At 37.3% G+C, this 23,560-nt stretch overlaps 2 protein-coding genes and 1 long non-coding RNA gene across 3 annotated transcripts; 2 read left to right on the forward strand and 1 right to left on the reverse strand.

The window, feature by feature from the left end:
• Positions 1–11,542: 11,542 nt before the first annotated feature.
• LOC110738674 lies at positions 11,543–13,512 on the forward strand. Its single transcript, XR_002514647.1, has 3 exons — positions 11,543–12,626; positions 13,060–13,131; positions 13,307–13,512. It is a non-coding gene; the product is annotated as an uncharacterized LOC110738674 (long non-coding RNA).
• Positions 13,513–14,398: 886 nt separating this feature from the next.
• LOC110738578 lies at positions 14,399–16,495 on the reverse strand. Its single transcript, XM_021918974.1, has 3 exons — positions 16,273–16,495; positions 15,229–16,223; positions 14,399–15,118 (listed from the first exon to the last, which is right to left on the reverse strand). The coding sequence occupies exons 1-3, from the start codon at positions 16,493–16,495 to the stop codon at positions 14,399–14,401; spliced, it is 1,938 nt and encodes a 645-aa protein (XP_021774666.1).
• Positions 16,496–18,029: 1,534 nt separating this feature from the next.
• On the forward strand, positions 18,030–22,713 carry LOC110738676 (2-alkenal reductase (NADP(+)-dependent)-like). The gene is made up of 5 exons (XM_021919075.1): positions 18,030–18,574; positions 20,403–20,580; positions 21,410–21,576; positions 21,840–21,922; positions 22,126–22,713. Exons 1-5 carry the CDS (start codon positions 18,344–18,346, stop codon positions 22,502–22,504), a joined length of 1,038 nt encoding a protein of 345 aa, XP_021774767.1. The 5' UTR covers positions 18,030–18,343; the 3' UTR covers positions 22,505–22,713.
• Positions 22,714–23,560: the final 847 nt, after the last annotated feature.

Raw genomic sequence — 23,560 nt, forward strand, 5'->3', positions numbered from 1 at the left:
TTATCATGTATATGCATCTACAATTAAACCTTATGAAAATTATTTGAGTTATTTGAGGAATTTCTCTTATCTGACTTCCTGTTCTCTTCACCTTAATTTTGCTGAACTGAAATTATTTTTACTGAACTTAAATTATTTTTACTGAACTTAAATTATTTTTAGTTAACTGAAATTATTTTTACTGATTTTCTATTATAATTCTTCTTTAAGAAAATTGAATTTTACTGAACTGAACTTATTTTTACTGAACTGAAATTATTTTTACTGAACTGAAATTAATTTTACTGAACTAAAATTATTTTTACTGAACTGAAATTATTTTTACTTAATATTATTTTTTTAAGGTGAATAGAACAGGACCTTACACCGTATATGGTATATGCTAGAGCTACTTTGACATATGTACCGCTTTATCCACTACTTTTTAATTAAGTTGTAAACGAAACATTGTGCACTAGTTAAATTAATAAATGCTAACCTAAACAATAAGCTTTAATTTAGTCAGTTGGATTTTATGTTCTTAATTAGAACCTTTACTTCCTTTTGTGTTAGAATATTTGCAATATTTTAACTAGGGTACTATAGCCCATCACACAAATTTAGGCTACGTTTAATTCATCAGATTTTTCTTTACTTCCTTTTGTGTTAGAATATTTGCAATATTTTAATTAGGGTACTATAGCCCATTACACAAATTTAGGCTATGTTTAATTCATCAGATTTTTCTCTAAAATTATGTTATCAAAACTTATTCGGAGTACTTCATAGTGTCTTATCTGAATTTAGGCCATATTCTCTTCACCTTATGAGTATTATTTATTAAAACTAATTAATCAAAGTTCAGTTAATTAATTTTAATTTAGTGAAAACAACTTTAAGTGAAAATTAATAAGTTTTAATCAATAAAAATCAAGAATAACGTTAAAAACAAATCTAACAGAGAATCGGTAAAAATAATATAATTTCAGTATAAATAGTTTCAGTTCTGCAAAGATACTTTAAAAAAATCCATCAATTTGGTGAAAAAAAAGCAAATATAAGTGGAAGAGAATGGACATAGCCTTATATTTTCATACTTGTATATGAATTTGTGTGAACCTATAATATTTTGGATTTGTTTGAACTTATCTAAAATAATACGAAGTATACATTGTCAGAAATTTTCTGAAAGTTTTGTTTGAACTTCTTTTATTTAAACTTATTTTGTCATAGCTTATTTTTTTCTATTCATTTGGTTTGAACTTATCTTGTGTAAACTTATTTTGTCTGGAATAAGATACAATAAGATAAAATTAAATACCCTTAATCGTTGATATATATATGTAACTAAAATATTAATTAACTTATATAAAGTCGATATTAATTATGAAAATAAGCAATAACATTAATTTAACGATACTTTACATGATAAAATTTGACATTATACACTACCTCCGTTTTAAATTATTTGCAACGATTTGACATAAAGTTGAGAGAAAAAATGTCTAATCGTTGCAAATAATATGAAACGGAGGTAGTATGAGTAATAAACTATACATATGACAAAAGTCAAATTATTGCAATTAAACTAAAATCATGGAAGTAGTCATCTATCGATACTAATATATTAAAAGGCGCTCCTAAAAAGTCTCTAATCCACGTAGACCCCCTCAGTATGTCATGTCACTCACTCAACTCTTTATTACGCCACGTCATTACTCAATTCTTCAATATGCCACATCATCCACACTACCAACAATACTTAATGTTGTCTCAAGACTCTCAACTATATTAAATACAATTTTTTGTATGTAGCTGACCACATGGTGTCGCAGGGGTTACCTGTAGGGTGTTATTGGTTTTGGTCAGGGTGTTACTTGTAGGTAAGGGTGGAAATATCCAACGGATGATCCGACCACCCGGTCCATCCGCTTTATTAAACGGGTGAAAAACCCGGTTTATATGGATGAGAGGCGGGTGACGGGTGAATCGGGTGATGGATCGGGTCGGATTCGGGTGGTGGTTAATCCCATCCGTCACCCATCTATCCATCCGTTTAGTATTATAAATATTCTTATTTAAAAAAAATATATAAATATCTGATACATATATAATATTTGCATATTAGAAGTTGTATGGTACGATTATATTTTATTTTTTATATTAATATTTGACATATCACAATTATTTTAATATTAAAGGATCAAAATAGTTTTCTCAAGTTTTTTTTATATAAAATTAATTTTTATTCACCCACCCGTTTACCACCCGGCCCATCCGTTTCACCCGCGGATGGTGGATGGATAGATTTCGGGTGATGTATTATGCGGGTGACGGATGGATCGGGTAAAACGGATAGATGCGGGTGGAGCTCCACCCGATCCATTTCCATCCCTACTTGTAGGTGTTACTTGTATTTTGGGGTTACTTGTATGGTCATACTGGTTTTGGTCAGATGTTACTGGTTTGGTATGTGGGTTTGGTCTGGGGTTATTTGTAAGGGTTACTCAGAATACAAGTAACACCTATAAGTAACCTATATAAGTAACCTCAAAATACAAGTAACACCTACAAGTAACTAAAGTTGTCAAAAGCTGACCCGACCCAAATCCGATTATTAATCGACCCGTCTGAACCCGAAAAAATGGTGACCCGAACTGAAACCAGCCCTAGACCCGAGTTTACCAGAGTATTTGAGACCCGAACCCGAACATGAACCGACCTAGAGATGACCCGACCCAACTGTAACCCGTAAATTATTGACCTGAACCGAACCCGACCTGAACTGAAATTGACCCAAACCCGTTTTAACCCGTCAAAACCCGAATTTTACCCGACCTAAATTCAACCCGACCTGTTCCTACCCGACCTGAATTTAATCCGACATGTTACTAACCCGACTCGAAATTCAACTCGACCTGTTACAAACCCAACCCAAAATCAACCCGACTGGTTATTGACCCGACCCAAATTCAACTTGACTTGTTATTGACACGACCCAAATTTTACCTGACCTATTACTAACCCGACCCAAAATTCAACCCGATAATGACCCGACATGGTTATAGCCCGCAAATTATTGACTTGCCGACTTGAACCCGAGAATGACCAGATTGGAAATGCCCGACCTGATTATAACTTGTAAATTATTGACTTAAATCGAACCTGACATGAAACCGAGAATGACCCGACTTGTTTATAACCCGCAAATTATTGACTTGAACCGAACCCAACTCGAACCCGAGAATGACCAGATTGGAAATGCCCGACCTGATTATAACTTGTAAATTATTGACTTAAATCGAACCTGACATGAAACCGAGAATGACCCGACTTGTTTATAACCCGCAAATTATTGACTTGAACCGAACCCAACTCGAACCCGAGAATGAACCGACCTGATTATAACCCGCAAATAATTGACTTGAATCGAACCCGACTCATACCCGAGAACGACCATAACTTGTTTTAACTCGTAAAAAAACCGAATTTAACCTGACCTATTATTCACCCGACCCGAATGTAACCCGATTTTTTATTAACCGACCCAAACCCGATCCAAACCCGGTAAGATGTATGATCCGACGTGACCCGACTCAAGCATGACCCACCTCGAACCCGACCCGTTTAGGTTACGACATTAACCCGTATTGAACCAACTCGAGTTGACCCGACCCGTTTACCCGAATTGACAGCTCTACAAGTAACACATGGTGCGGCAGGGATTACTGGTAGAGTGTTACTTGTAGGCTACTTGTATTCTGGGGTTACTTTTAGGGTGTTACTGGTTCTAGTCAGGGTGTTACTTATAGGTATTACTTGTATTGTGTATTCTGGGGTTACTTGTATGGACTTACTAGTTTTGGTTAGGTGTTACTGGTTTGGTCTGGGGTTACTTGTAGGGATTACTCATATTAAAAAAAAATATATGGACGAAATGGTTTGAACCCTTGACCTCTTTAAAGTAATGTTATTGTTTAACCATCTAGGCAAATAGTCAATTATGGTTTAATATTGCATTCAAAATAATATCATATAACTAATATATAAAGCTAAACTTTTAGCCAGGTCACGAGGCAGCGACACTTGGCGTTCTAACTTTTCGCCAAGTGTCGCGCCACGTTGGATAGGTTCAAATTGACTTCATAAGATAAAAAAGTTAGTTTATAATTCTATTTTGAATAGAATTTTAGGATAAAATTGTTTAGTTAAAGTTTTATTTTCGATAAAATAAAATTTGAGTGTCGCGCCACGTTGGTTAGATTTAAATAGACTTCATAAACAACCTGGGCATCGCACGGGACACAAAAACTAGTTATATTATAAAAGTATATATTAAATAAACATACTACATACACATTATTAAATGCTCTTAAAAATTAGCACTTGTAAAGGTAGTAAAATAACTGAAAATTTTTCAAAAAGTTTGGCGGTTTAAAGATAGTAAAATAAAATTAAATAATTTTTTAAAAAAGTTTGTAAAGGTAATTAAAATCAAAATTGTGTTTTATAAAGGTATAGTAATTGAAAAATAAAAAGAAGTTTACTTTCAGAATTTGCACAAGTATGTACGTCACAAAATCTAATTTTACACTATTGCTCGTATTTAACTTGAATTACGATCTATATAATTAAAAAAAAAAAAAAAATTACGATCTTGTTAATTTTGAGTGGAGTTCCATGAAACCTACTCATTCAGAAATACATAGCAAAGTGTAAAACCATGCCACAAGATTACTGAATACACATCCTCAATTTGAATACTCTAGAATGACTAGAATCTACCAAGCCAGCTCTCTCGACTTCTTGACTTTATCTTTAGCTATTCCTAATCTTAAATCTTTAGTGTTTAGGCAAATCTCAATAAGGGTATCTAAGAATTTGCTAGGTTTGAGGGGTAATAACAATCATTCTACCAATAACATAAGAAATAACTAAGAACGATAATAAATCAATAAGTAAGCAGTAAACATTCACTTATAAAAAGAAGATGAGTTTAGAGATACAATACTGAGTAAGGATAGGCCTCCTTGTTCAGTAGGGACGCAATTCCGTAGATAAAATTAGAGCAAATTGTTTATATTTATGTATATGCGAACGTACATGACTGTTAAAATGTCTAATTCTTCTTATTTATATCTAGGGATCTCTAGGGTTTACAAATATATTCAGAATATCCTTGAAGTGCATAAGATCTTCTTGATTTATCTTGTTTCCTGCTCTGTAGATGTATCTTTGGCAAGTATCTTCTTGATTGATATGCTTGATGCTGCTTTCCTTGTTTATTTCAATCAAGCCGTTTTGCATATTCTTGCTGACTTATTGGCCTTGGATTGGTGCCCTAGATGCAATGGGTCGTATGATAATACGGGCCCAACAATTGCCCCTAATTTTTATTTTCAAGTATTTGGAAGTGAAAATTACTTAAAAAGCCGTTGGAAGGATTTTGAATTTTTCAGAAATTATTTCAACGGTTAGCAAAATAGGAAACGTGATAGTAGTTTTAAGGCAACTTCCTCCATAACCGTTCATGGCGGTTTATTTCTTTTTTGGTATTTATTGAGTGTGCAGGCTCTTGTCTAATCACTTCATTGCTTTGCCCCAATTTTCAGTTTTCACTAGGTATTTTCTCTCTCTTCTCTGTTTCCTCTGTTTCTTTACTTCGTTGCTTTCTTTTTGTTTTGCGATGGGTGGTCATGTAAAATTGGTGTTTGCTGGGGTGGATGAGGGTGTGAAAAAGTCGTCTTTGATAGCGTAGAACATATTCCCTGCTAAGGATGTTTATCCTTCCACCATAACGAAAGAAGAAGTTTAGAGCATCGCTGCTGTTGCGCGATTCCCTGATGGGGTTGTGGTGAAAATCCCATCCTCTAGGGAGAGGGCTGACTGGACCGCCCCTGGTTGGGTGTGCTTCTTTGAGTACCCCTTTGCAATTGGGCATACCTTCCTTTTTTCTCCTCTTGTTCGACAATTTCTCTCTAGGGTTAGGGTTTCACCTTGTCAGTTATTGCCCCAAACTTGGAGGGTTTTGAGAATTTTGGACTTCCTGAGTGCGAAATTGGGTTTAGAACTTGATGTGAGGGATTTGTGTTACCCTTATACTATTAGGACCAGTGGTAAGGGTCGGATTGGTCTTCGTTTGAAGGATGGTGTTGGTCCTTTGGTGACTGATTTGGAGAAGGCGTTTGACAAAAAAGTGGTATCACAAGTTCTTCTTTGTGAGGATTGATTCGTTGGGTGGTGATTGTGACTTTTTGATTGACACTGTTGAGGCCGAAGGTATTTTGTTTTCTCATTTTCTTGTGTTTTGCTCTCCTTCTTTGTTGATTTGAGCTTATTTGCTTGATGGTTGCAGTGAGTAAATTGAAGCAGCGTTCTCAGTCTCCGTCCCTGATAAACAAGTTGTACGAGTTGGGTGCAGACGAGAGATCTTTCATCAAGTTGACGCAATCAGAAGCGGTTATCCAGATCAAGTCCTTGGACGATTCTGATTCCGAGCAGAAAGTTGCCCCGACTATGTCTCAAGGTATGTTCTTCTTTTTTCTGATGTGCTTGTGATTTTTATTGTGTTGTTCCCTGTAGCTGTGTCCTGTTGCAAATTTGTTTCGCCTTTGTTAATGATTTACTTGGTTCTTAATTTGTTTGTCCTTTCTGAGGTGGTTATGTATTTTGCTGAGTATGTTTGTCGTGTTCCTTGTTGTATGCGTTTGTCATGTTCCTTGTTGTATGCATTTGTCATGTTCCTTGTTGTATGCGTTTTTGAATTCTGCCATGTTCCTTGTAGATACTTCGAGGTCACTAAGGTCTCATGACCTTCTCAGCTCATCCTCTCTCTTGGGTTGCCTTAAACATCGCTCTTCTCCTCAAACTACTGAGGATGTTCCTCTCAACACGGTAGCTCCAAAGAGCGGTCCTCCTCCACCTCCACCTCGTACTGGCCTTAAGAGGAAGTTGGGGGTACCTATTGATGTTGATGCTGCTGATTTCTCTTTTGATTCCCTGGCTCCATGTGGATGCCTTGCTGTTTCCGTCCTTCAAAGATCGCCAGTCCTCGCAGACTTTCGCTGACCTTTCTCAAGAGGCTGCTGTGCTGTCTTTCCAGGTATGGTATACTCCGAAAAAAAACAACAAAAATTTAATAAACATGGCTATATCGGATTGCGCATCTCTTATTTGATTCCATATTCTGCAGAGCCTTCAGTCTTGTTTGGGTGTACTGGGTAAGGTGTCAGAGTTTACTCGAGTGTATGAGGCTATGAAGAAGGAGCGTGATGCTCTTTCTAACAAGTACAAGGCTGCTACTGATGCTCTGAAGGCTGAACGTGCTAGGCATAGGGAATGCATTGCTGAACGTGATGGGCTGAAGAGGACCTTGAAGGAGGCTGGAAACGAGGCTGTTGATGCTGCAGCGTATTACTTTGGGAAAGCTCATCTGGAAATGATGGAGGAGTTTCAGCAAGGAAAACATGAGGCCTGGGATTATGATGCTGACAAGGCTGCTTTTGAGGTTGCATTTCCTGCAGGGACTGCTGCTCCTGGCACATTGTTGCTGAGCTATGCTGATGAGGAAGTAAATTCTCCTCACAACGCCGAGGTCAGGGATGTCCCGGAGAGTACAAAGCCTGTTGCTGAGGAAGTGGTCCCTGCTGATAACATGGATGAGAATTAGTTTCAATGGTGCTGTGTCACCTTAAAAAAAATTGTTAACTTTGAAGGATGTTTGTTTTTACTGCCTTAGTGCAGTTGGATAATTTTTTTTTTATTTTGTCTTTGTGCTACACTTTTGTAGCTGGATAATTTGTTTGTTTTGTTGCTTTGCAACTAAGTAATTCTGCCTCTTTTGCTATGTTGATCTGTATTTATGTTTCTTATTGTATCATTGCTGTCTTATGGTCGCATTGCAGTTGTATTGCAGTTGTATTACAGTTGTATTACAATTGTAATATGAATGTAGTGTTGCTTACATGTGTTTGCTTGTTCTGCGGGGACAGTTTTACGATGACCTTCTTACTTGATTTACTCCTTGCAAGGATGGATAACCTTTGCTCTGTGATGACTTGTTGCGCTTTTGCCTAGCAGTGTAGGTGTTGTTCCTTGCAAAACAGAATAATGTGAGGGGTGGCCGTGGGTTTCCCCAACGGCCCTCCAATGCCAAAGTCAGTACTCGTAATGATCATAAATTGAATTGACAAAGTGTGAGTAAAGAGGAGTACCTTTCGTGCTGATTTTAGCTGTTGGAGCTTTTTGTGTTTTTCCTTTTTTTTTTGTTTTTTTTTTAAAAAAATAAATAAAATTGAAATGATAACTATGTACCTTCGCTCCTCAGAAATGATATAGCTTTAAGTGTGCTGCATTCCAGCTTTGTTGTACCTCTTTTCCTTCTGCATTTCTGAGTCTGTAGGCTCCATTGCCTACTACCTTAATGATCTCGTAAGGTCCCTCCCAGTTGGGTGCTAATTTCCCTGCGTTCACTTCTCTGGTATTTTCGTATACCTTCCTGAGAACCCAATCTCCCAACTTGAAGACTCTTGTTCTGACATTCTTGTTGAAGGATCTTTCAACTTCTTGGTGATATGCTGCCATTCTCATTCTTGCGTCTTCTCCAAGTTCTTCCACTGTGTCTAGGTTGTGAATTAGCTCTGCTTGATTCCTTTCTTCTGTCATTAACCCATATCTTGCTGTGGGGACTTCTACCTCTGTTGGGATCACTGCTTCACATCCGTACACCAACGAGAATGGGGTGTGGCCTGTAGCGCCTTTTGGGGTTGTCCTGTCTGCCCATAGTATGTTGGGTAGCTCGTCTGCCCATTTCCCTTTTGCACCTTCTAGCCTTTTCTTCATGTTACCTATGAGGACTTTATTGCTTGATTCTGCATGTCCATTTGCCTGTGGGTACCTAGGTGTGGATGTAATGAGGGAGATGTTCCATTCCTTACAGAACTTTGTGGTCTTATTGCTGATGAACTGGGATCCATTGTCTGTGATGATCTCTGCTGGTACCCCGAATCTGCTTAGGATGTTTCTTTTTATAAACGATATGACGTGCTTATCCTTGATTTCCTTGTATGCTTCTGCTTCGATCCATTTTGAAAAATAGTCTGTCATTGCTAAGAAGTATACTCTTTGTCCTGATGATGGAGGGAGCTTTACTATATCCATTCCCCACTTCATGAATGGCCAAGGTGTCAGTGTTGGATGTAGCTTTTCTGATGGCCTATGCGTCAAGGGTGCGTGCTTCTTGCATGCTAGGCACTTCTTGGCGAATTTTGCTGCATCCTTTCTCATGCTGGGCCAGTAGTATCCCATTCTAAGTGCTCTGTTGGCTAAATTCCTTCCTCTAGAATGATTTCCACACTCTCCGCTGTGTAAAGACTATAAAACTTGTTGGGCTTCCTTTACTTCTAGGCATCGTAAGAAGGGGCCTGATGCAGATTTCTTGAAGAGTACGTTGCTGATAAGGCAATACTTGGAGGCTTTTTGAGCAAGTGCTTGAGCTGCTACTTTCCCTGTTGGTTTCGTCGTGTCCAGGAGGTACTCTTTCAGTGATGCTGTCCAACTGTTGATTTCTTTCTCTGTAGGGTTTTCTTGAACTTTGTAGACGCTCACAGTCGATTCTTTTCCTATGGCTGGAGAAAGTACGTGCACTAGGGGGATAGCTCCAAATTCTTCTGGGTTGATGTTTGATCCCAAGTTTGCTAGTGCGTCTGCTTCAGTGTTCAAGTTTCTGGGTACTTGATCTATCTTGAATTCCTTGAACTCTTTAATGAGCCTCTTTGTGACTTCCAGGTAGGCTACCATCCTGGCATCCTTTGCTGCGTACTCTCCGTTGACTTGATTTACCATGAGTAAGGAGTCTGAAATTACCTCTAGATGTTGTATCTTCATGTCCTTTGCGACGGTTAATCCTGTGATCAGCGCTTCGTATTCAGCTTCATTATTGGTGGCTTTGAAGTTGCACCTTATTGCTTATGCTATCTTGTCTCCTTGGGGTGATGTTAGTACTATTCCTAGTCCTACTCCTCGTATGTTTGCTGCGCCATCTGTGTGGAGTATCCACTTTTGTGTAGCTTTTGGTTCCTGTAGTGCCAATACTTCTTTTTGCGCTTCTTCCTCAAGGGTTGGGCTGAAGTCTGCTACGAAGTCTGCCAAGGCTTGTGATTTGATTGCTGTTCTGGGCTCGTACTGTATATCGTACCTGCTCAAATGTAGGGCCCATTTCTCCATCCTTCCTGACATTTCTGGCTTTCTCATGATAGTTTTTATGGGGTAGTTGGTGCGTACTCGTATGGAATGGCTTTCAAAGTACGGGCGTAGCTTCACTGAAGCAGTAACTAAGGCTAAAATGATCTTCTCTAGTGACGCATACCTTGTTTTCGCACTGAGTAGGGTTTTGCTTACGTAATAGATTGGGAATTTCTCCTTGTCTTCTTCTCTTGTGAGGACTGCTGATCGTCCTTTCAGACACTGCGAGGTATAGCTGGAGTGGCTCTCCTTCCTTGGGCTTAGAAAGAATCAATGGGTTGGCCAAGTATTCTTTCAGCTTCTGAAATGCTTCGTCGTGCTCCTGTTCCCATTTGAATTCCTTATTCTTCTTCAATACTTCGTAAAAGGCTATGTTCTTGTCTGAGGACTTTGAAATGAACCTATTCAATGCTGCGATCTTCCCTGTTAAGCTGTGTACTTCCTTCTTCGACTTTGGTCGCTCTAGGTCTAGGATGGCTTTGACTTGGTCTGGGCTGGCTTCTATTCCTCTTTGGGTAACCATGTATCCCAGGAACTTTCCTGACTGTACCCCAAATGTGCATTTTGTGGGGTTCAACTTCATACCGTACTGCTTCAGGATGTCGAATGCTTCTCTAAGGTCTCTGACGTGATCTTCCACCTTTTTGGACTTTACTACCATGTCGTCTATGTAGACTTCTATTGTATTTCCTATTTGCTCTTCAAACATTTTGTTCACCAACCTTTGATATGTTGCTCCTGCATTCTTCAATCCAAAAGGCATTACTTTATAGCAATATATTCCTTGGCTAGTAATGGAAGCGGTTTTCTCCTGGTCGTCCTTGTGCATGAGGATCTGATTGTAACCACTATACGCGTCCATGAAGGACAGTAACTCATGCCCTGCTGTAGCGTCTACCATGGCATCTGGCATCGATATGAGGTAGAGGGAACGGGTCTTTTGGGCATGCCTTGTTGATATCTGTGAAGTCTATACAGATGCGCCATTTTCCGTTCTTCTTTCTGACTACTACTACATTAGCAAGCACTAGTGGAAAAAATCTCATTTGTAACAGGCTATTTGTAATGGGCAAAGCTTTGCCCGTTACAACTAAGATATTCGTAACGGGCAAAGTAGTGTCCGTTACGAATACTTATTTATTCGTAACAGGAAAAGTAGTGTCCGTTACGAATACTTATTTATTCGTAACGGGCAAAATAGTGTCCGTTACGAATACGTATGTATTTGTAACGGACAAATTAGTGCCCGTTACGAATAAATAAGTATTCGTAACGGACACTATTTTGCCCGTTACGAATACTATATTATTCGTAACAGACACATAGTGCCCGTTACAAATAAATTAGTCCAAATGAGCCCATAGCCCATTAGTTATTATTATTAGGGTTTCTCGATTTGCAGCCGTCAACCTACATTATTGCCCTCCCCCCTCTATATCCTCTCTCCTTTATCATTTCCACTCATTCTCTCTCTCTCTCTGTCTCTCTCTTCTCTCTCTCTCTCTCTTGCTCACTCAATCTCTCTACTTCTCTAATCAAGGTAACAACACTCACCAAACGAATAGTTTTGAACACTTTCTATACATCTCCATGAATTATCCTTCAAACTATAAACTATACACTTGACCTTTAGTACGGTGTTATAATTATCAGTCCTTTCTCCTCAAACCTTGTAATCGTCATTCTTGACGTCATACCCAAACCCAGACACAAAAATATAACATTCTGGGATTGAAATTTGTTTTGAAGGAAGCTTACGGTGTGAATTTGTGAGAGGATTGTATAAGAATATATTGTTGTTTGGGAACTCGGAGATGCAAACGATGCCGTTGCAGGAACCAATTTGTTTTTTTTCTTTTTTTTTTTTTGAAGAGCGTGGTTGAGCTCCGAGAATTCGAGAAAGAGATGAAGTTATGGTTGATTTTGAGCTCGGAAGAGCAGAAAAGAGATTGGGAATCGATTGAAATAAGGAGATGACGATCAGAGTCGGAGGTTAGGGTTTGATTGAGGTGAATTTTGATGAATTTGGGGTTTTTGATTATGGAATTCCACGATTTGCAGACGGATTTACAGCGAAGAAGCGTTTATTATTTCTGTTGGTGAATAGTTTGTGGATCTAACTTTCTTGATTTTTAAGGTGGGTGTCACGGGTCAGAAGAGTTGTGTTCGTGGTGGTCGGTTGGCTTCGTGGGTGTAAATATGGGTAAGTGTAAAGCGGTGGCGATGGTAAGTGTACGGCATTGGTGTTCTTTCTTTTTGCGTGGATTTCTCGTTCCTAAGTTGTAGATCTATAGTTTTTCTTTTGAATAATTATGTCTGTTTGCTTCTCTGATGTAAAAAGGGATCGCTCATTTCTGGGTAAGTGTAAAAAGGGATCGCTCATTTCTGGGTAAGTGTAAATCTAGGTAAGTGTAAAAAGGGATTGCTCATTTCTGGCCATTTTATTAGGTGGGTCTTCGTTCAATTCCCCAATTCTGACCTCTCTTCGTGATTTCTTCTCTCTTTTCTCGCCGCGTTTGTTTCTCAGGTATAATCAAATTTCATCTCCTTTCTTTAAACTATTTTTTTAATTTTTTTTTTATTTTTTTTTTATTTTTGTCGAATTAAAGCTTGTTCTTTGCTCTTCTATGAGTAAATTGTTAATTTTATTTGATGAAAATTAGTCTTGGTTTTAGTAAAGTTTAGCTTTGATTAGGTTTTTGTTTTTTCTTGTTCAACCCTAATTTTGATTTATTTTTTTTTTATTTATTGGTTGGATTTCCTCTTTTTTTTTATTCAATTTTCTCTGTTTTTGAATTAAATTGCTGATTTTTTTTTTTATTTTAAATTTATTTATAGGCAAGACGATACATTTACAATGATGTTCTTAAATTGTCTGATGAAAAACTCATGGATTGCTCTGGTATTCAAGTAAGTCTTTTCAATTTTCCCAGAAATAAACACTGGTTCATTTTTTTTAACGGGCTGATTCAATTATTTTTTTAGTTTTTATATTTATTTTTACGGGCTGATTCAATTATATTTTAATTTTGATATTATTATTTTTTTCAATTATGTTAATTTTGGTTTGTTGAAATTATTGAAGGTGGAGCATATAATATCTACACAAGGGAGCTTATTGAAGGTGGAGCATATAATATCAAACCACAAATGTTGGGATAAAACTTGTTTTATTAAATTATGATTTGTTTTTGCTCTTTTATTAGTCTTAGTCTTAAGATGTAAAATTGCGACATTATGAGCAAGTTGATATATTTTGAAGTGATAATGAATATATTTTTGCTTATTGTATATTAAATGTATAATTTACTTGTGTAAAAAAAAATTATCTGTGTATTATACTTGTGTAATAAAAAAATTATCTGTGTATTATACTTGTGAAAAAAAAAATCTCACTATTTGATAAAATGATCCAGCATGTGCTGGATTTTTTTTTAATTGCATCAAACAGTATTCGTAACGGGCATATTTAATGTCTGTTACGAATAACGAGTTATTCGTAACGGGCAGTATAATTGCCCGTTACAAATAACAAGTTATTCGTAACGGGCAAAATAAATGCCCGTTACAAATAACGGGTTATTTGTAACGGGCACCTGAACCGCCCGTTACGAATAACCCATTATTCGGAACGGGCACTGGAAACGCCCGTTACGAATAAGTAGTTATTTGTAACGGACAGTGCCCGTTACGAATAATAATGGCTATCCGTAACGGCTGCATACGTAACGGACGCTGCCCGTTACGGATGAGCCCTTTTTGCCTGTTACGGATAACCTTTTTTCCACTAGTGAAGCCATTCTGGGTACTTTACTTCTCTGATTTTTCCTGTCTTCAATAGTTTCTGGATTTCTTCATTAATAATCTTGTTCCTTTCTGGCGCAAATTTCCTTCTCTTCTGCTTTACTGGTGAATGTAGTGGATCTACATTCAACTTGTGAGTAATTACGTCTGGAGAGATGCCTTTCATGTCTTCATGGGTCCAAGCGAATACATCTTTTTCTTCTTCTAAGAAGTTATATATTTGTTGTCTGAGTTCTGACTTCAGTTCTGATCCTATTCTGACCTTTTGGTCTGGATGTTTGGGGTTCAACTGGACTTCTATAGCTTCTTGTTCCTCTGCTATGCTTAACTTTTCTTGGCCCAGCTGACCCTCTGATTGCTATGCTGAACTCTTTTATGAAGATGTTGCTTTTAGTGCGATCTTGTAACATTCCTTTGCTTCCTTAGGATCTCCTCTGATTTCTTGAATACCCCATCTAGTAGGAAACTTAATGACTTGATGGTATGTAGAGGGGATGGCCTTTATCTCATGTATCCAAGGTCTGCCTAAGATCATATTGTACGAAGATAGAGTGTCAATTACTAGGAACTTGACCTGTAGGTTGATTCCTTTTGCGTACGTGGCCAATGTAATCTCTCCACTTGTCTTCTTGGTTTCCCCACTGAATTCCACTAGCATTGTTGACTTGTTGACGATGCTCTTTTCGTCTATGTTCATATGTTTCAGAGTGTCAAGCATGATGATGTTTGCAGAACTTCCATTGTCAACTAGAATTCGCTTGATCATGCAATTTCCAACTGGGAGTGAAATCACTAGGCCGTTATGGTGGCCTTCTACTACATCGCTTTCTTCGAACATGATGGGAATGTCTATTTTGGATTTCTCCCTCTTGTCAAGTTGATCCTTATTACTCTCCTTTGCATGCCGCTTTGCTGCAGAATACGTCAAGCCACATACTTCTAACCCTCCTGATATGAAACAGATGGTTTTGACAATTGGAGGTGGAGGAGGAGGACCTCCTTGTTTAGATTCTCTTTCTCTCCCAGAAGCTTTAGATTTATCTTGAGGAGCTCTTTGAGGTAGCCCTTCTTTAGCACGTACGCCACTTCCTTTCTGAGCGCGACACATTCATCAGTAGTGTGACCGATATCTGAATGAAAATCACACCATCTGGACGGATCTTTCTTCTCTCCAGGCCTGTCACTCTTCCTGGGCCACTGCACAGTATCTCCCATCTTATTTAGGGTCCTAATTACTCCTGCAGGGTTGCCTTTAAAGCAATACTCATGTAACTTAGGTGGGAGCTCAGGATCTTCCCTCCAATCAGAAAATTCTTCTTCGACTGCATTGACTGTTCCCTCATCAAAGCGGGAACGCTGATATGGCTTGAATCGATGATCCCTTCTGGGAAAATTGTTGTTCCTTCTTGACTGGCGATCTGGCTCAGGAGTCTTTCTTGCATATGCATCTTCCTCAAATCTGACTTGAGCCATAGCTTTGGCTTGCACATCTTCAAAGGTTGTACAGGGATACTTAGTCAATTCCTTGTAGAGCTCACTATGGTCTAGCAATCCTCTTCTGAACGCTTCGATTATTGTGGGAGCATCACACTTATGTATTCCGATCTTCTCCCTGTTGAACCTGTTAAGATAATCTCTCAAGGATTCACCATATCTCTGCACAACGCGGTACAGATCTGAAGATTGCTTTTCTATTTTTCTACTGCTAGCGAATTGGACCTTGAATAGGTTCACCATTCCTGCAAAAGATCGAATAGTCCCATTATCTAAATTAATGAACCAAGTTAGAGCTGGACCTGATAGTGTGGCTCCAAAGCCTTTACACATGATAGCCTCTCTGATGTCTCTAGGGATTGAGCTTGTCATCATCTTCTGTTTGTAAAGGGATACATGCTCGTCGGGGTCTGTTGTTCCATCATACATAGTCATATTGGGCGTACTGAACCTCTTTGGGACCTCTACCATGGCGATCACTTCTGAGAATGGGGATTCTATATAGCCATCTGCTGCCTCTTCTTCCATGGGTTTCGGCATTCCAGGGATTTTGGCTATTTTGGCCTCGATTGTCTTGAGGTATTCCTTGACCATCTTTTCTACTTTTCCCTCTTTGGCTCTTTCTTGATTGTCCTTCTTGGGGGTTCCTGCATCCAAAGAGTCTAGATCCAGGGTTTTTTTCCCTGTTGTTAGATCCTTTTTCCCTGTTAGGGGTGTGAAAGGTTCCGGACAAGTCGAGCTGCATGGCTATACTTTCAGTGTTCTTTCTGGTGTTAATGGTTTTAGATGCAACTGATTGTATTTGGCTGCAAAGGGCTTCATTTTGTTTGGTAAGGCTGGTGAGTTTGGCTTCAGTTTGAACCTTTTGAGCCAGCAGCGTTTCGATTTGGCTTTTCTGCTGGTCTAAAGTTTGGCGGAATGCGTTCATTCCTTCATTAATTTCGGCAATAGTAAAAGGTACTGGTTGCCCAATCATGGTGTTTGTCTTGGTTTTTGGCGAATTGGTAGGTTAATTGATTATCAGCCCCACGGTGGGCGCCAAATTGTTTAGGCAAATCTCAATAAGGGTATCTAAGAATTTGCTAGGTTTGAGGGGTAATAACAATCATTCTACCAATAGCATAAGAAATAACTAAGAACGATAATAAATCAATAAGTAATCAATAAGTAAGCAGTAAACATTCACTTATAAAAAGAAGATGAGTTTAGAGATACAATACTGAGTAAGGATAGGCCTCCTTGTTCAGTAGGGACGCAGTTCCGTAGATAAAATTAGAGCAAGTTGTTTATATTTATGTATATGCGAACGTACATGACTGTTAAAATGTCTAATTCTTCTTATTTATATCTAGGGATCTCTAGGGTTTACAAATATATTCAGAATATCCTTGAAGTGCATAAGATCTTCTTGATTTATCTTGTTTCCTGCTCTGTAGATGTATCTTTGGCAAGTATCTTCTTGATTGATATGCTTGATGCTGCTTTCCTTGTTTATTTCAATCAGGCCGTTTTGCATATTCTTGCTGACTTATTGGCCTTGGATTGGTGCCCTAGATGCAATGGGTCGTATGATAATACGGGCCCAACATTTAGCTACTCCTTAATCAGTCCTTGTTTAATTTCTATAAGTATCAAATGCAGTAATCATTGTAATTACTCCGTCTGTTACATAACAGTTAACATAGTCAAACTTGATACACTTGTCAATGCAATAGTTTGACCCTAATTATAAATAATCAAATATATTAATTTATTAATGAGTAAATTTGTTCCAAATAAAAAATCGTCTTTATTTAAGAGAAGTCATATCGCTTGAAGATACTGGCTAAGGTGGACAAGTGGTTAACATCGTGCCTATGCCTAATCCACATATTTTGGGGTTAACTGGACCAAGCCCGACCCACGATCTACATGTTGTGCCCTTATGATGTGTCGTGCTGAAAGTTTAAAAAGGACGGTCCAAGCCGCGTTCCCTTGTGTAGGGATGTGCTAGCGTGTCTTTGCCCAATACATTTCATTGATTTCAACGTGTTTTCATTGCGATTCTCTCAATAAAATTAGTCTAGCCCAAGTTTGGTCCATGACTTGACACACATAATAACCGTGCATGTTGTGTTGTGTGTTGTGCTACACCATGCCCTTGTTGCCTTGTTGGCTGTCTTAGCTCAAAAGTCAAAACCATCATCTTTATAGGTGGTATCCTAGTTTGGATCAAGTGCTATGATATACTACCTTCGTTATATGTTATTTGCAATTATTAGACATTTTTCCTCTTTAATTTATGTCAAATTGTTGTAAATAATATGTAAGGGAGGTAGTATTTCATCAATTCTCTATCTTTATCCTTCCTCTTTATCCCTCTTATTCCTATCCCTCCAACCAAACACCACCCCGTTATTGTCTACCACATGGTCCATATCTCGCTTGTGCACGGAGTTTGTATTAAAATCCGAAACATTGTAGGATAACAAGTTAACAACTATTGGATTTGTCAAAAAAAAAAAAAAAAAAAGTTAACAACTATTGGAAGGCAAAATGAGTGACTAGAAGTTTACAAGGTACAATTCAATTGCAAAATTGATAAAGATTTCAATGTGTATGTAATGTGAACATTAAACAGTCAAAAATAGCAAAAAAAAAGTGTCTACACTACACCTCACACTCTCGTTCATTCATTCATTCACAAATCGGTGCAATAATCTGCAATTTTCACACTTTCTCTCCCCTATAAAAACCCAACCCTTCACCAATTTTCAACCCAGAAAAAACTCTTCATTTCTACTCACATTCAGAAACTTCCAGAAAACAAAAAACCAGAGCAACAATGGCGGGACAAGAAGTGAGCAACAAACAAGTAATCTTAAAGGATTACGTTGTTGGGTTTCCCAAAGAATCAGATATGGAGTTCAAAACTTCCAAGATTAACCTTAAACTTCCAGAAGATTCTAATGGGATTCTTCTTAAGAATCTCTACTTGTCTTGTGATCCTTATATGAGGAGTCGTATGACCAAGCATGATCGCCCTACTTATGTCGAATCTTTCGTACCTGGATCGGTATATTTTATTTTAATTGATACCCATTTCATTTTTTTTTTTATTGATTGTTTGTTTAATTAATTGTTTGTTTTTCAGCCTTTTTTGATTATTTTAATATTTGCTGTTTGACTAATTGATTAATTAATTCGTTTTGGGGTTAAATAATTTGTAAATGTGCTACCTTTCTTTTCATCATTTCATGTTTTATAGTGTTGGACTTTAGGGTGATGTTATAAACTCTATATAAAGGAATGGGACAGTTAAAATGAAATATATTTGTATTCAATTATTTGGGTTTATATGCAATTTTAATTTATTGTATGCTAAAGTGTATTAATAAGGTTCGTTTTATAATCTAGAAATTTTTGTTGCATGTGTTATTTGGGAAATTTAGAAGTGTTAAAATAGGCTTTTGCAATGTTAAAATCAAAGCTGGTGGTGGTTTAATAAATTTTGTTACATTAATTTTTGGCAAAATGGGTGTTATTTGTGGAGATGTTTAGCATAAGAGGTTTTGGGGAGGCATTTTTGAATGATATGAGATAATTTGTTATGACTTTATGCATATGAAATCACTGATTTCATAGTCTATTACCCGGTTTTACGAGTGTGTTTGGATAGTGGAATTTTGGAGAGAAAGGGAGAGAAGAAAAGGTGAAGGATTCATCTTCATTTGTTTTTGAACATGACATGGGAGAAGGGAATGGAAGAGAATAGGAAGAATTCATTTTCTTCATCTTCCTTTTCCCTCAACTTATATCCCCTGACAAATATGGTTTATGTAGGGCATTTTAGAGTTAGAGGGAGGGTTATAGAAAGTGAGGGATCAATCTTCCCTCGTTTGGATATGATGTGGGGGTTGAGAGAAAGGAAGGGGACTAGAGGAATCCCTTTTCATTTTCTTCTTATAAGTTAAATCCTTCAAGTGTTTGAAAGTTTGGAAGGAAATGCAAGCTCATTTCTTCCCTTACAACCCCTCCCTTTCCTTCCAAAATAGTTGACTGAACATAGTGTTGTAGGGGACGGGAACTGGATCCCTCTAATTCTCCTCCCTTCACTGAGTGAAGTCGTATCTGAATAATAAAATGAATGCTACGCATTCTTTTCCCTCCAAACACACTGTAAATTCAATAAAAGGGGTAAAAGATTATAGAATTGTACTTGATAATCTCTGGTTAAAATGTTTTGTGTGCTAATTGCAGCTCATTTTAAAGTAGTTAGGGGCAATACTATGGATCTGATCCCTCATAATGGATGTAATTGCCTATCATACACTTGCACAGAACGTTTACAAGTTGATTTTCCACCTATTACGGATATGATCACTATTCTACATCTTTCATTCAAGGTTTTATGTTCAATATGTTTGTCGATTCTTCTATTTCATGAGATCTTTAGGTGATAATTTCTGACTGCCGATGTGCACATGTATGAATTATGAAAGATGATTAAACGTGATAAGTCAGTAACCCATAATTGGCCTGCTTCCTTATTAACTTGTTGCCTATCGAGTAAAATAGAAAATTTTCAGACTACAAGAATTAAGAAGATTTGCTAAAGCTAGAGTTAGGGAGGTGAGCTTTGTTTTGTGGCTTTGCCTCAACTAGTTACCTTGTCCTGCCAACGTTCTTCTTGACCCATTATATAGAATTTGGTTGGCCTTTGAATTAATAAGAATTATGGCATGCTAAACATGCAAAATTGTAAATGTATCGACAGTCCTACAGAAATTAAGAGCAAAGTTTGATACTTTTTTTGTTTTTTTTCTTCCTTAAAAAAAAGTAGTGATAGAGGTTTTTTGGTGTGCGTGAAACTTCTGTTAACTAAAATGCTGATTTTTTTGCAGCCCATTATGGGGTATGGAGTGTCCAAAGTGCTGGATTCTCGGCATCCAGACTACAAGGTGGGTGACGTTGTATGGGGAATAACTGGATGGGAAGAATATAGTCTTATTTCATCTCCACAGTTCTTCTTTAAAATTGAGCATACTGATGTGCCTCTTTCCTACTATACTGGGATTCTTGGTAAGTGTTTGTGTTTTCCTTTAATTTTAATTTTTAGGAACTCTGAAAAATGTGGTACTAGTTGAACTATAGTATCTTTTCATATTTTCCGACTATTTCATTTCAGTTTTTGTTCTATTTGCTTGGAAAAACCATTGAATGTTCTCTGGAAATACTATTTGTGGGTAGAGCTGCAAGAACTTGACAAGCATTGAATTAAGCAATAGCTTCAGTTTTAATTATCAGCATTCAGCAGAAGAATAAGATATTATAAATGGATAAAATATGCTGTAGTCTGGAGCGTTTATTGAAGATATTATAAATGGATAAAATATGCTGTAGTCTGGAGCGTTTACTGAAGATATTATAAATGGATAAAATTCTACAGGGTTAGGCATCTGAATTGGATGTAAAAACTATTGCATGTGAATAGATTCTATGAAATTTAAGGTTTTGATTGTGAGGAGGGAGAAATACGTTTGTAAATCAGTGCTGATTGCTGATGAGGGCAATAAAGAAGGCAGACTCATCACTCCAATCCAGGATAACTGAGGGATCAGGACTGGGACTCACAACCCCGCTGCCTATAGGGACAAAGAGATGGGAAAGAAATAATACATAATCTAGGATGACTTACCTGTATGCTTTCACGTATCAATATATAAACTGTATTCAGAATTTGGGCTTTAAGAAGTAAATGAAAAGATTACTGAGACCTTGAGGAATACCATAAGAAATTTTTTTCCAACAGGAGGTGGTTCCTGCTAGGAATTTTGCAGCCTTCTAATCTCTTCTCAGCTATTTCAATAATTCAGATCATTTGACATGTTTGGCTTCTATCAATTTGTAGGTATGCCTGGCATGACAGCCTATGCTGGTTTCTATGAGGTTGGATCTCCTAAGAAGGGAGATCGTGTCTTTGTCTCCGCAGCGTCTGGTGCTGTTGGTCAACTAGTTGGACAACTTGCAAAATTGAATGGTTGCTATGTTGTTGGAAGTGCTGGTAGCAAAGAGAAGGTGATTTTTTTGATTCTACATGTTTGATTGTTACTTGTGGATGACATCCTTTTATGATTTTTAATCTTAGCATTTAAAATTATGATTGACAAATATAAGTTCTTGATGTAAGTTGCACTTGGTGGAGAGTTCTTGAATGCTAGTTGGATACCATTAAATATCACTTGGTAGAGAGTTTATACAACTTTTCAATTAAAACCTTTTTGCCATTTTTGAAATATATTTCTGGTTCTCACTTGCTCTCACAACTTCCTGCATGTTAGGTTGATTTATTGAAAAACAAATTTGGATTTGATGAAGCCTTCAATTACAAGGAAGAGAAAGACTTAGATGCGGCCTTGAGGAGGTGAGTATTTACATGTACTGACTGCCAATATGTACTTCATATAACGTATTATGTCAAATCCTTATCTTTGTGCAAGAAGGTATGTCTAAGTGACCATTGCTAGAGTGAAACATTCATAACACAAGGGGAAGTTTTATTATATGCCCATTTAAATTTTAAACTAAGACTGCGGTCCTCAAATCCTGATATCTTGCTTTGTTTAGATATTTTCCGGAGGGAATTGATATTTATTTTGAGAATGTTGGAGGTAAGATGCTTGAGGCTGTTCTATCGAACATGAGACTTCATGGCCGAATCCCAACCTGCGGAATGATCTCACAATATAATCTCGAACAGCCGGAGGGAGTCCACAATTTGTTTGAAATTATAGCCAAACGTATTCGTATGGAAGGATTTATAGTTTTCGATTACTATCATCTCTACCCTAAATATCTGGAAATGATCCTACCACACATCAGGGAGGGCAAAGTTTCATATGTTGAAGATGTTGCTGAAGGCTTAGAGAGCGCTCCTGCAGCCTTGATTGGGATCTACTCTGGCCGTAATGTTGGGAAGCAGCTCGTTGTGGTGTCTCGTGACTAAATTCTATCAAATGAAATTTGAACATGCTGTGTTGAGCTTTTAAGTGATGATGTTTGTAGTGAGTAGAATTGAGTGGTTTCTATTTTTGAAAGATTATGTTATAATAGTAATTAAAATAAATATGTATGGTACTTATGCATTTTGCATATCTTGTTATACTCTTGCAGTCTTAATTGATAATGCTAATTGGGATCTATTGGTTAATTCAACAATATAGGGCATACATTTGTGCATTTTTTGTTTGAAGAAAATCTGCATATGACGTCTAATATGTCTTGGCCTTTTGGGTTAACGGATTTGCCTTTGCATTTACGGGATCGGTTTTCTTATCTGTCCCCGGCCCTTGCCTTGTAAAATACTTTCCCCGGTTTTCTTATCTGTTTCCCGGCCCTCGCCTTGTAAAATACTTTCTCCGTTTCTTTTTAGTTGACAAGAATCTTTAGTCACATTTGTCAATGTACAAATTCAATCATTAATATCTTCAATTATCGATAAGCAAAAATTATAAAAAGTTGATATTTTTTTTTTTTTTTGACGGGTAAAAAGTTGATATTTTGAATATATACATTCGTAACAAAATCTCAATTGACTATATTTTTCTTTAAATATAAATTACAAATTATAATCAAAGAGAGGTGTGTAAATAGTACTAAAATCGAAACGTGTCAACTAATAAAAAACGGAGGTAGTCAATAGTATTAATAAGTTTCATAATATCAACTTTTTTATATTTTTTTAAAACTGTTTAATCATATATATCTAAAGTTGTATTGGCATGTGTGTCAATTTTTATTGTGTCAATTATTTAGGATTGGAGGAAGAATATATTAAGGGGTCGTTTGGTTCACTTGGGGTAAACGGAATGGAATGAACAAAGGGAATGGAAGAGAATGGAATGAAAATACCCAATTTTCTCTATGTTGTTTGTTTTCAAAACTAAGGGAAACAAACCCATCATCCCACCACCACACAACCACCTAATTCATTCACTTTCCACCTTTTCTAGCCACCATTCGTCCACCAAACCACCAGCCGCACCTACACCGCCGGGTGCCT

Source organism: Chenopodium quinoa, unplaced genomic scaffold (genome assembly GCF_001683475.1).
Source record: "Chenopodium quinoa cultivar QQ74 unplaced genomic scaffold, ASM168347v1, whole genome shotgun sequence".
Taxonomy (NCBI): domain Eukaryota; kingdom Viridiplantae; phylum Streptophyta; class Magnoliopsida; order Caryophyllales; family Amaranthaceae; genus Chenopodium; species Chenopodium quinoa.

Excerpts from the sequence above, each read along its gene's own strand:
- LOC110738578 (XM_021918974.1), bottom strand. The coding sequence starts at position 16,495 with ATGATTGGGCAACCAGTACCTTTTACTATTGCCGAAATTAATGAAGGA. Across the intron at positions 16,224-16,272 it reads CACCAGAAAGAACACTGAAA|GGAAAAAGGATCTAACAACA; the intron begins GTATAGCCATGC and ends CACCCCTAACAG. Across the intron at positions 15,119-15,228 it reads TAAATAAGATGGGAGATACT|AAAGGAAGTGGCGTACGTGC; the intron begins GTGCAGTGGCCC and ends TGTCGCGCTCAG.
- LOC110738676 (XM_021919075.1), top strand. The coding sequence starts at position 18,344 with ATGGCGGGACAAGAAGTGAGCAACAAACAAGTAATCTTAAAGGATTAC. Across the intron at positions 18,575-20,402 it reads AATCTTTCGTACCTGGATCG|CCCATTATGGGGTATGGAGT; the intron begins GTATATTTTATT and ends ATTTTTTTGCAG. Across the intron at positions 21,577-21,839 it reads GTGCTGGTAGCAAAGAGAAG|GTTGATTTATTGAAAAACAA; the intron begins GTGATTTTTTTG and ends CCTGCATGTTAG.